Source organism: Leptonychotes weddellii, chromosome 14 (assembly GCF_054177405.1).
Source record: "Leptonychotes weddellii isolate Sample4059 chromosome 14, ASM5417740v2, whole genome shotgun sequence".
Classification (NCBI taxonomy): Eukaryota; Metazoa; Chordata; class Mammalia; order Carnivora; family Phocidae; genus Leptonychotes; species Leptonychotes weddellii.
The window spans coordinates 50615975-50628645 of record NC_138382.1 but is presented as its reverse complement, the minus strand read 5'-3'; the positions used below and the strand labels follow the sequence as shown (position 1 = coordinate 50628645).

At 49.4% G+C, this 12671-nt stretch overlaps 1 protein-coding gene across 1 annotated transcript in view; it reads right to left on the bottom strand.

Annotated features, from left to right (window-relative positions):
• The window catches only part of TMOD1 (tropomodulin 1), an 83712-nt gene that overhangs the window by 50706 nt on the left and 20335 nt on the right, over positions 1-12671 (bottom strand). Inside the window, exon 2 of the mRNA XM_081804077.1 lies at positions 11118-11283. Within this exon, the coding sequence (XP_081660203.1) occupies positions 11118-11237 (120 nt within the window). The 5' untranslated portion in view covers positions 11238-11283. The remainder of the gene's footprint in view (positions 1-11117; positions 11284-12671) is intronic.

The window sequence follows — 12671 nt, the reverse complement described above, 5'->3', positions numbered from 1 at the left end:
TGTCCCGGGGTAAGAGTGAAACCCAGGAGGCTGAACGGCCCCAAATGCCCACTGACTTCTCTCCCCCTCCCGTTTTAAATGACCTAAGCCTATCCTAGATGCCCCACCCCTTTCCACCACATCAGCAAGGCCAAACGTTTTATAGGCCAGTCACATGATTACATTTCACAAGGTATTTGGCCAAAAAACCACATTTTTCTAACTGGACTTGAGGACTTTTATTTTGCAGTTACCTGCCAGGTCTGTTTCCCCTTGTATAAAATGAGGCCCTCTAGCCCCGCAGGGCCTGGATGATACTGAGCACTCTGCCTCTGCATTCTTGACCAGCAGCTTCTAGATTCCACTAGAAATCATTCAGTGGGGCTTCAACAGAGCTTTCTTCCTTTTCTTTTTAAAGATTTTATTTATTTATTTGAGAGAAAGAGAGCACAAGAGCACAGAGGCAGAGGGAGAAGCAGACTCCCCGCTGAGCAGGAAGCCCGATGCGGGGCTCGATCCCAGGACCCCGGGATCATGACCTGAGCCAAAGGCAGCCGCTTAACTCACTGAGCCACCCAGGCGCCCTTGACGGAAGCTTGTAAAGAGGGGTCAGGATTTCAGTAGGTACAGAGAACTTTTCATGGTTTGACCCCGGGGCTGCTCCAGCCTCCCGATCTTCCTCCTCTCTTCAAGGAGTCCAGGTCCCAGCCTCTCTAGGCTGCTTGCTCCACATTCCACAGCCGCACCCTGCTCTCGAGCTGCCGCCTGGGCGCAGGCTGTGCCCTCTGCCTGGCATTCCCTCCCGCCTCCTCCCCTGCATTTGTCTTTTAAAGTCTTTCCCTTGGGCACCCTGTTTGGCCTTTGCAGTGCTCCCCACATTGATCTGGAAATTCTCTGTCCAAACTCCCCTGGGCACCCTGCCAGCACTTATATAATGTCACCCTCTTCTGTCTTGGAGCACGTCGATGCTGTCTCTCTCCCTAAGGAGACCGACTGGGATGTATCTCCGTCTTCTCTGCCTCCCCAGCACCATGCGCCGGCCACTAAGAAAACGTATTCTGAATAGTCCCGATCCAGCAACAGTGTGGCCCCAGCTGGGCAAGGAGGATGGTATTACTTGGACACCCCTCAGGTCAGCATCACACCTGCTGCCCCAAGCAGGTTTGGGGGAGGGGACACGTGAGAGGTGCCAGGGTGGGGGGGTCCAGGATGGGGCCAGTGTTCACAGATGGGAGTTTTAGGAAAGCCCAAGCTGGCCTTCTGTGATGTTTTCTTTAAGGGCCTGGATTTGGTTCATTTCCTCCCAATTCTTCTTACTCTGCCTCGGAGACTTTGGCAGAGCAGGACCTCAGGCCGTCAAACTGGCAGACTCACAGTGACAGCCTCCAAACGGTCCCCGATACCATGTCTCCCCTTTGCTGGTACCGAGAGCACTCTACTCTTACAGCTGAGCACAAGGCCTCTCAGATTAAAGACTACTTTCCCCAGGCTCCCTTGCAGGTAGGGTGAGCCACGTCACTAAGCTGTGGTCGATAAGAAGTGTCCAGTGGCGATTTCTAGTAATCTTCCTTAAAAGGCACTTACATAATGGCTTTCCTCCTTTCCTTTTTCTCCCCTTTTCCTCTAGTCCGATGCAGCGTGGCAGCTATGACAGCCATGAGGACCCTGGACCATGAGGACAAGGACTATACCCCAGGCTGGCCAGAGATGAGCTGGATGGAATCTGGGACTCGGGGAAGTGTGGGGAGCTGAGCTCCATACCAGCTATGAATGGCGCACTTCTGGACTTGAACTTGAGGGATGAATAAACCACTGCTCAAGTCACGTTATTTTCAGGGTCTTATACTTGCTGCCGAACTGCATCCTAACTGACAACCTAAGTTCTCATCCCAGGGCTGTGGAGCCACAGACGGTGGGCTCGGTGCTCTCTGACTTTGGTATCTCCTTCTCTAAAATGAAGTTCAAAACCTTTTTAGCTTCAAACCTCAGAATAAAGGTGTGAACTCCATACAGATGCAGCTTGCTGCCAGTTAGTTTTATCATCATAGGGCATAATTACTCATTTCTGTTCAACTGAATAGACACTGGATTATGGGGACACTCAGAATATCTGCATCTGGTTGTGCAAACTGTGCACTGCACAACTCCAAGGACATTATTTGCTCTCTGGTTTATGTGAACAACGTCTCCTGCAAAGCGCAACCTCCACAACTGTCCCTGGATGCCCCGTATCTGGTGGCACAATGTGGCTCCAAATTCAAGAGGCCTAGATTCTAGTGGGCAAATCATAGATTCAGGTTCAACATTTATTAAGCTGCTACTATGTGCCAGGCATTGGGCTAGGTGCTTTTCATATATCTAACCATACTTCCATCTATTTGTGTACGTGTGTGTATGTAAACAAACACAAAATCCCGTCATTCAGAACAGAGCTAAGTTGCAAACTAGGAGGCCTATAGTCCAGGCAAATGTCAAAACTTGGGTTGGTTTGGTCTGTGCATTTAAATGTGGCATGAACATTTTAAAATAGGGAACTTTCACATAAAACTTCAGATTTCCAGGGGCGCCTGGCTGGCTCAGTCGGTTAAGCATCTGACTCTTGATTTCTGCTCAGATCATGCTCTCAGGGTCGTGAAATTGAGCCCTGCATCGGGCTCTGCCCTGGGTGTGGGACCTGCTTGAGATTCTCTCTCTCCCTCTCCCCTCCCCCTAAAACAATTTCACATTTCCAGTATCTCTGGAAAAATTCAATGATCTGGCAAAAAACTCAGTGGCCTTCCCTTCCACATCAGCAACAACAGGTGGGGCTGAACAGCAAGTACCCTTTAGTCAAATACAGACTCTCCTGTTTGCCTCAGTCCCCACCACTCCCTACTGTCGCTGACACAGAGGTCTAGAATCAGTTACTATTCATCATTGACGGTGTTGTTACTTTTCTTCCTGGGAGGTTAAGTTGCAAGGGAAAACTTTCTTATGGCCACATGTCTTTTAAGAGTGGAAAAGTGAAAGATGAACCAGGAGGGCCACGTGCCTTGAGGAACTGGCACATCTTCCTTCCTTCACGTGTACCACCCATACCTGATGTAGGTGATTGGTTTGCTGCCTCTCAAGTAGAAAGTCTTCAGTAGAAGAGGAGAGGTGAGGAAGAGACGAGGGGGTGGGAAGGCAGGGTTTAAACTTTATCTACAGGGGTGTCTGGGTGGCACAGTCTGTTGGGTGTCTGATGCCTGGTTTCGGCCCAGGTCACGACCTCAGGGTTTTGGGATCGAGCCCTGCATCCGGCTCCACGCTCCGCATGGAGTCTGCTTGAGATTCTCTCTCTCCCTCTGCCCCTCGCCCTCCACGCTCTCTCTCTCTAAAATAAATAGAATCTTAAAACTTTATCTACAGTGATTTTTTTTTCTTTTTAAGGGTGATCTGAATAAAATAAGGTAAAATTTTTACTTTTGTTAAATCTAAATCCTGGGAACGTAAGTATCGTCTGTACTCTCCTATGTGTTTTGAATGTTTCCTATTAAAAATGTCAAAATCAAAACAGAAATTGCTCAGTATCCTCAGTGTGGGGCAGGTGCAGTGCTGTGGGTTGTGGGGGGGGGGCGCGCAGGGAAGTTGGACCTTGAAAAATGGGAGGCTTTTGAACCGAGGGGAAAAGGGCTGTGGGACCAAGATGTCCCCTAGCAAAGAGGCAAGGTGGGGGGTGGAAGAGAAAGGAGGGATTTCCGGGGAGGCTGGAGAGGGGTGCAGGGAGGTAGTCATGGGGCCAGAAGACAGAGGTTAGGGTGGGGACACACTGACACCTGGCCTCGCTCACCCTCACCCTGCCAGGCCCATCCTTGGCTCTGTACATGGCCGGCAGTGTTTCTAAGGATGTGTGCCTATTTTTAGAGCAGAGATTTATTTCTTTCCATTTCAACTGTTTACTTCTGTCCTGGGCTCACAATTCTGCTGGTTTGTGTTACAAGGGAGAACCATAGCCCTGTGGACCAAATTTGGCTGCTTCCTGCATGGCCAAGAGCGTCTCCTCGCTTACAGGGTACCATCTGGAGAGTAGGGAGGATTTTATGATTTTGTGGAGTCTGATGGGAAGCAAAGTTGTGTGACAGGAAGTCCCCCGTTCTCTTCCTGGGTCTGCGGCTGACCTGCTGTGTGACCTTGACTAAGAACATTGCCCTCTCTGGGCTTCAGGGGGGTTTTCCCGTTGTTTTGATTTTTCATCACTACAATGTCAATACTACTTCTTACATCATAGGGTTGGTGTGAGGATTCAGTGAAATGCATAAATCACCAAGTGAACGACGTGTGTCCAGGAGGGACCCTTTACCTGCATCATGTACATACATGCAGGGGGCGGGGGAGGGAAGGTTAGATGGTTTCTAAGGGTCCTTTCAGTGCTGCGAGTCTAGAGTTCTAGGTTTTTGTCTCCATTGTTTCTTCTTGCAGTTCATGGCCCCTGTTCTCAGAGCTCTTTTTTTTCTTTCAAAGATTTTATTTATCTATTTGAGAGAGAGAGCACAAGCAGGGGGGAGCGGCAGAGGGAGAAGGAGAAGCAGACTCCCCACTGAGCAGGGAGCCCGATGCGATCCCACCACCCTGGGATCATGACCTGAGCTGAAGGCAGACGCTTAACCAACTGAGCCACCCAGGTGCCCTGTTCTCAGAACTCTTGATGCATTATGGACTAAGAGAAACAGGTCTGCCTGAGCTTAGCCTCCCACTTACCAGCTGTGTGATTCTGGTCATCCATTTCTTTTTTTTACGATGGTATGGACCCCAAACTTTAAGGACTGATCTCACAGGATCCTCGTAGTGATCCTCGTAGAGATGATGCCCATACAACACTTAGCACAGTGACTGGCCTATAAAAAGCCCTCCACAGAGAAAAGAGCTATGATTATTATTTTGCGCCCTGCAGGGGACTGTTGCTTTCCACTCTTGTTTCTGTGGCTATAAAGGGCCAAAGCCTCCCAATGGCTGACTTCAAAACCAACTCACAGCACCCGATTTCTTTATAAGGTTGGGATTATCTCTACCATCTTCTCTCCTGCTAATATTTTAATCCTTTTACTGAGACACTTAAGAAAAATTCTTCCTTTTCCCCAAAGCTTCATTATCAAGCAATATTTACAAGTAAATTCTTGATCTTGATGGTATTTTTCTTTCTTTTTTAGAAGATTAGTATTGATGGTGAAACTAACATAACAACTTCAAAGGAAATCATGTTGGAAAAGAACAACTTGCTGGTTATTCCCCACCCCAGGCCCTGGCAGGCTCCAGCCCACAGGTGCTCACAGGAGGTGGTGGTTAACAACATGGGCTCTAGGGGCAGGGCTGGAGGCTGGAAGCCCAGCACCATCTGTGTTACATCCTGGTCAGGCTACCTCATCTCTCTGAGCCTCTGTTTCCCCATCTTTAAAATGGGGCCCATGACCGAACCTCTCAGAGGATTAAATGAGATCATCCACACAAAGCTTTGGCCCATGGCGCAACCAGTAAATGTTAACTACCTACTGATCCCATGAGAATGCATACACGGCTCCCTGCACAAGTCACAGTGTGACCCGTCAGTCTTCAATGTTTCTGTACGTTGTCCATTTTCCCCACTGCCTGGTGCAAAGGCAATCTGAACCAAGGAGTTGGCTGGGCTTCAGAGCAGCATCCACTTAACTCCAGAGAGACGAGAAAGGGCAGATCCTCTTGGGGAATCAGTCAACAGTGGATACTTTTAGCACATGGAGCATTCCTCTCCCGTGGGAGTCCAAGTGCAACAATCTCATGATAAGCTCAAATTTTTCCAGGCCACAGAGTGAGAGATAGAAAGTTTCAGGGACTTTTTTTGTTGTTGTTGTTGCTTTCTTTCTTTCTTCTTCTTTTTTTAAAAATTTTTTTATTTTTTCATTTTTTTATGTGCACAAGCTTGGAACCCTCTGCTGCAAACAAAGCTGCTTTCCAACTCCGAGTACTGTACTCTGTCACGTGACACTGAGGCTTAACAGCTGCATCACTGAAACCCTAACCCCCTGAAGTGTCAGCTGAATTCAGGTAACAAGGCTGCCAGGAACTGCTCATCAAATCATAGCTGGTTAGAGCTGGAGGGGGTGTCAAGAGGCATCTAGGCTGACTGCACCCCTTTTACAGATAGGGAAACTGAGCTCCAAATAGGGAAGACACACGCCTGAGTTGGGAGCACAGCCAGGACCGAACACAGACTTCTGCATTTCAGGTTGCTTCCAGGAAGAAAGGAGGATGATTTTCATCCAGCACTTGCCCCAGTTACAAAACCAGAGCACATCTGTGGCTCAAACTATCTTCCTGAGACCCCCATGAAGCTCCAGAGTGGCTCTCAGAACCGTGTCATGGCTCATCCACTGCCTAGGGGTGGAACGTTGGACAATTTACTTCACCTCTCAGTTTTCTTGTCTGCAAAATGGGGCTGATAACAGTGCCTGCATCACAGGATTATGATGATGGTTGAATGAATGAAGATTTTCAAAGTGCTCAGAACAGTGCCTGGGCATAGGAAGTGCCATATAAGCACCTGTTAAACAGAAATGAAAGCAGAAGCCATATAGAGTGTCCCAGACAGGGCAGCGGACCTGGGGCCTGGTCTGGTTCTGTTTGGACGTGTGACCTAGAACAACCTCCTTCCCCTCTCTTGGTCAGTTCCTGCTCTCAAAGTTGGGGGCATGGACTCTTCTGGTCCCTGTGCTCCTCCCAGATGGCTGGCACCGAGACCTCTCCTGGTCTGCATACCTTTGGCTTCTCCCTGTGCTGACCTCAGAACACGGGCCAAGGGCAGGTGAAACTGAGCTGGAATGTTCGTGCTCTCAGAAAGTAGGGAGGCCCCCTAGATCTTTTCAAAACTCACATACTGACTTGCAAATCAGGTAACAGAGACATCTCCGTGAAGGGGCCAATTGTGTGGCTGGGACAAAAAAAAAAACAAAACCCATTGGTCTCTGTTATCTCTTATCCTCTCTCTGACTTCTCTTTCCTTGTTCTTGAACTTAGAGAGAAAGGGGTCTTTGAAAACGTCCATTTTGAAATCACAATGGTATGAGAATCACGGGTCTCTTGATTGCTCAACCCTCCTCCAAATCCAAAAGCACATTTATTTTCTTCTTGCTGGAGTGGAAGCTGAGAGAACACTCGGAGCCTGTCTGGAATCTGAGTCTCCACACCCTGGTCCTGTGACCGGAGCAAGTTAGTTTCTGGGCCCCAGGTTCTCTGTCCCTCCCGTGGGCACCCACCTTCCTGTAGATCTTCTGGGAGGAGGACTAGGGGTGCTGGCTGTGTGAGAAGAGGGAATTTGCTACCGAGGCCAGAGAACTTGATATTTGGCGTGGGGGCACTCGGGGAGCCCTTTGCCAGGTTAGAGCTGAAACAGAGATCCCAGCTGGGGCTCCAAGAGGCCTTAGGTAGGGGCTGTACTCCAGTCCTGAGAGGCCTTTTCTACCTGCCCCCTGGCCCCTTCAGGTCTGATGCTTGGCTGGGACCTTTGGCACCACCTGCCTGACTTGCAGACACAGCTTCATTTAACCCCATCCCCCACCCCTGCAGGGGAACAACTCCAACAGCCAGATGGCCAGAGGCACAGGCCTTCACTTCATTGCCCTGGGGACAGAAAGAGTCTGCAATAGGGTAGAAAGTCTGTGGAGAGGGGCAGGGCCCCTCCTTAGCTTCAGAAAGGAACTGTCCCACCACCAGCCGGGCCTTCTGCCTCCCACCCATGTCGCTGGCACCTCCTCTGGTCCATCTTTCCTCAGAGCTCCTGAAACCAGCATGCCCACCGAGTCACTGTCCCTCAAAGATTCCTCGGGCCTACAGAGAAAAGTCTAAACTCTCCGGGTGGCCGTGCATCCCATGCCTCCCCCCTCCACCATTATCCAGCGGAGACCTCCTTCCAGGGTCAGCTAACGCCCCGCAGAAACTGCACTGAGATTCTAATTACCGCTGTCCCCAGTCGCCTTTCGTACGAGAGCCTTTGCTCATGGCCTCCATTTGGCCTAGAATTCTTTGTTTTTATTCTTGACTCAGAAAAATCCCAGGGCCCAGTTCCCAGACCACCTGGCCTGTGAAGCCTCTACCGGTAAGAATCAGTCGTCTCCCTGAGCTCCCTCTCTGTGCCCGTCCAGGACGCTGTTCATCAGGCCTGCACGCCCCGGCCTGAGCCGACTGACAGGAGGGCAGGGTCCCTGCCAGGGTCCCCTGGGGTGGCCCGCACAGGGCCTGGCACCCGCAGGCAACTACACCATATTTACTGAGCTGACAAAAGTAGCTAATCCCCCTTTGGTTCTCACTTTTTAAAGCTGCTTGTTCGTGTAATTCTATGTGACAGTGGTCTAGGATCGAATTAGAACAGAATCACCTCATAGCAATAAAGCTGGGAGCCTGGTTATTCCTTGCCTATAGCGCCTGTTTTTCCTGAAGCCCAGGCTTCTGGGCAGCAGGGGTGCAGGGGAGGGAGGAGGAGACCCAAGGCTCTCGCACCAGCACTGCCTTCCAAAGCCCTGGAGTAGCCTCATCAGAGGATCCATCTCCTCTGACTGGGCAGGGGGAAGTCATGAAGAGCAAGAGGGATTTGTCATTCTATGGGGCCTAAGATCCAGGACCCCTAGCCTAGGAATCTGGCTTTTCTAGAAAGAAGACATTTATTTGAATCTGGAGATAAGGCCAGGTTATAAGCTCATGGCAGCTGAGCCCTGAAGGGACCAACCAACTCCATCATTTCATGGATGGGGACACTGAGGCCTAGGGAAGGACAGGGACTGGCCCAAGGTCACATGGAGAGTAAGAGACAGGGCCGGGGTTGGTGCTGGGACATCTAACCTCTAGTCCTGCATTTCTCCCTCTACACTAACGATGATTACTTGAGGGTTAGTGCAATGGTATAGTGGTGTTCTTTTCTTTATGGATCACTGTTAAACCACAGTTGAGCAATGACAGGTTTTCAAAGAAAGGTGTGAAATGTTCCATTTTTAACTAAAAATATATATAAAATGGAAAATTCACCTCATTCAGTAATATTCATTATGTACTTTCTCTGGACTGAGCATTTGACCTGGGGATCTGGGTATAGATAGAAGATGCAGGCCCCTGTCTAGCAGGCCACCTGGGAATCCCTTTCTCGGCCCTGCTCACGGCTCCATGGTGGCTGGCCAAACCACAGGCTTGACCAGGGAGCCTCCTGCCGCTTGATCCTGTCATCCTGACTGCAGAGGCCAATTCTGAGCATTAAACACACTTCTTACATGTATGTGCCAACTATGAAATGCAATGATAAAAACACATCCCCCCAACCAGTGAAAGGGACTCTTGCTGTCCTTTATTCCTCAGTTAATTCCTTCCATGACATAGGGTCCCCACGGCCCTGCAGCAGCTAGCTGGAGAGAACGGCGGAGCTCGCTTTTGCAGACAGTTACAGTGCCTGCTAGGGAGCAATACCTCACGGGGCTGGGACAAGATTCTCCAGAAGGCTGTATTTCCTCTGAATCCATGCCCAATATCTGGTGCTGTTTCTCCCCCAGTCAGGATTCATGGAGGGGAGAGGTTCTCCTCACTGCTACCCCTAGGACCCACTGGTAGCATTTTTGCTTCCTGTCCTTGTGACCTTATGCTCTTCTGGTCTAGAGGTCTTAGTCCCAAAGGGAGGAATGTTTCCGCCAGAAGACACAACACTGACTCCACTGGACTGGACATTGAGACTCCCGCCTGGCCACTTGGGGCTCCTTATGCCACTGAATCAATGGGCAGAGAAGGAGTTTCTGTACTGGCCGGGGTGACTGATGTGGAATTGGACTACTGCCCCGCATCGGAGGTGTGGAAGCGTCTGCCTGCAATCCCGAGACTGCCGAGGGGCTTCTTACCAGCACCATGTCCTGTGATTGGAGTCAATGGAAAATGACAACAACCCAATCCATGCAGGGCTACTACGGGCCCAGACCCTTCAGGAATGAAGGTTTGAGTCATCCAACCAGGAAAGAGTCGTGACCAACAAGGTGCTTGCTAAAGGCAAAGGGAATACAGAACGGGAGTGGAAGAAGGTAGTTATAAATACCAGCTGGAAGCATGTGACCGGTTAGAGAAACAAAGACCATAATTGTCATGAGTGCTTCCTCCTTACTTTGTTTTGAACGTGTGTGTGTGTGTGTGTGAAGCAAGTATCTTTGTTTTTTCCCCCCCTCTTACTCTCTTATCATGTAACATAAGAGGTATTGATTTTATATCATAGTATTTAGGTATTACTAATTTTATACCATAGTACTTAAGTTATGGGATATCAAGGACAGGATTACTCAAGGACTTCACCTCCACTTCTGGACTCTATCTTCCTCTTATGACCTCGCTACTGTCTTTATAACGAGAGAAGTAAGATTTCAGATGTGTATGGGTGCGAAGTGGACAAGGAGTAGACTTGTGATGGTTAATTTTATGTGTCAACTTGACAGGGCAACGGGGTACCCAGACATTTGGTTAAACATTTTTCTGAGCGTGCTTGTAAGGATGTTCCTAGATGAGATTAACATTTGAAACTGAAAAAGAAAAAGATTGCCTTCCCTAATGTGGGTGGGCCCCATCCAGTCAGTTGAAGTTCTGAATAGAACAAAAATCTTGACCTTCCTGACCCTCAGAACTGCCTTGAGCTGGGTGATTGGTTTTCCTCCTGCCTATAGACTCAAACTCAAACATTGGCTCTTCCCAGGTCTTGCGCCTACCGGCCTTCAGACTGAAAGGACGCCATCAACTCCGCTGGTTCTCCAGGCCTTTGGACCTAAGCTGGAACCACACTGCCCGCCCTCCTGGTTTCCAGCTTGCTGACTGCAGATCTTGGGACTTGTCAGCCTCCATAATCGTGTCCAATTCCTTACAATAAATCTCTTCCCTATATACACATCCTGTTGATTCTGCTGTTCTAGAAAACCCTGACAAACACAACACACAAACACACACATGCAGGCACACACATGTGCGCACGCGCACACACACACACACCTGCAAGGGTAGTGTTATTCCAGTGTCATTGCCACAGAGGGAAACGGGAAGTGGTAGCTACGGGAAGTCTGCCCCTGTCCCTCCCCCACGTGGTAATGGTTGCTGTCCCTGCACCTGTGATGACATGGTCCCCTTTAGTGCCTACTCACGTCAGGGTCCAGCTCATCCAGCTCATTTTCCAGGGTCCTGAGCTCTTCCTCCGTGAGGGCTCCGAGGATTTCATCTTCATCCAGGTCACGGTATTTCTCTAGTTCTCGTCTGTACGACATGGTAAGAGAATTGGTGCTTATCTTCTGAGTTTCTGTGATCTATGACCTACCAGAGAGAGAAAAATCTTAGAAAGACCCTTCCTGGATTTTCTCTCTCAGAGCAAATCAATGCTTGGCATTCATATGGTGGCCGGGCATGTTCTATGAATCGTCGGGCTAATAACTACTATAGCAGATACTCTACTAAGCTGGATTAATTTTCCAATAAAACTGTGCAAGGTGAAAGTCCTGATGGCATGTGACTGAATAAATTGTCATTGATTATATTGGCATGGCCACTAATTCCAAGTAAACAGGGGACTCTAAACGCTTATGAATGCTCGAAGACTATTTTATTCTTAAGTCGTTCAAATGCTTTTCTGTACAACCCTCCACCCTTCACTCCACGCCCTGATGGAAAACATGAATGCTGGAAGTTCTGCCAAAGCTGATTTTGTAAGAGGAGGAGCATCAGTTGAACACCTGCTGCATGCAGGTCCTTTGCCTACAACATCTCGGTCAAGCCTCACAAAAAGCAGCTAATGTTAACCACCACATCCAAGCCCTGTGTTAAGCACATCGCAAGGATTTTCTAATTTAACCTCTGAGTAGATATTTGTTGTTAACCCCACTTTATGGAGGAGGACATGGAGCTTAGATAGGTTGAGTGACTCATGCAAATCACGCGACTAGGAAGTTCTAGAACCACCATATGTACCCTGATCTGCCTTAAGCCCTCTGCCCTCCCTCTTGACTAAAACTGTTGATAATATGACAAGCCCAGCTCACACATCACCTCCGCTGTGAAGCCTCCATGTCCCCTCACTAAGCAAAACTCATCATGGCCCTCACGCTGGGCCCACACCCCTCCACTCAGCTCACATCCATCTCCTGTGGCGACCCCCGCACCCCCCGGGCAGGGTGTCAGTTTGCTGCATCCGCCTCCCCCCAGGCAGGGCCCAACCCGGGGCCACACACGCAACAGGATGCTTTTTACTGAAATGAACCTAATGGCAGTTCTACCTGTCTTTGTTTATCCCATCAGACAACCTTGAGGAGACCGTGGGCTCTTCTCCTCTTGGCAAATGTCAGCTCGCTGCAGAAGCTGCCAGCATCTCTGGGTCTGAGCCTGTTCTCACCCTCGCCCTCCTCGCCCTCCTTTCTGAGGCTGACAGGCTAAATAGTGAGGCAACAGCTCAGGACTTCCTTCAATGCTGCGGAATGGAATACACTATTGTGCACAGCATTAGTGTTATGGGTTGAATTGTGCCCTTCAAATTCATCTGTTGAAGTTCTAGCCCCCAGGATTTCTGTAAGCCAGCACCACTCTGCAAGTAAGATGTGCCGTTACCTGGTAGAAGAGTCATCGCAGGAATAACTCGTTCAGTTTACATGAGGTCCTACTAGAGCAGGGTGAGCTCCCAATCCAACGTGACTGGCGTCCTTATAAAAAGT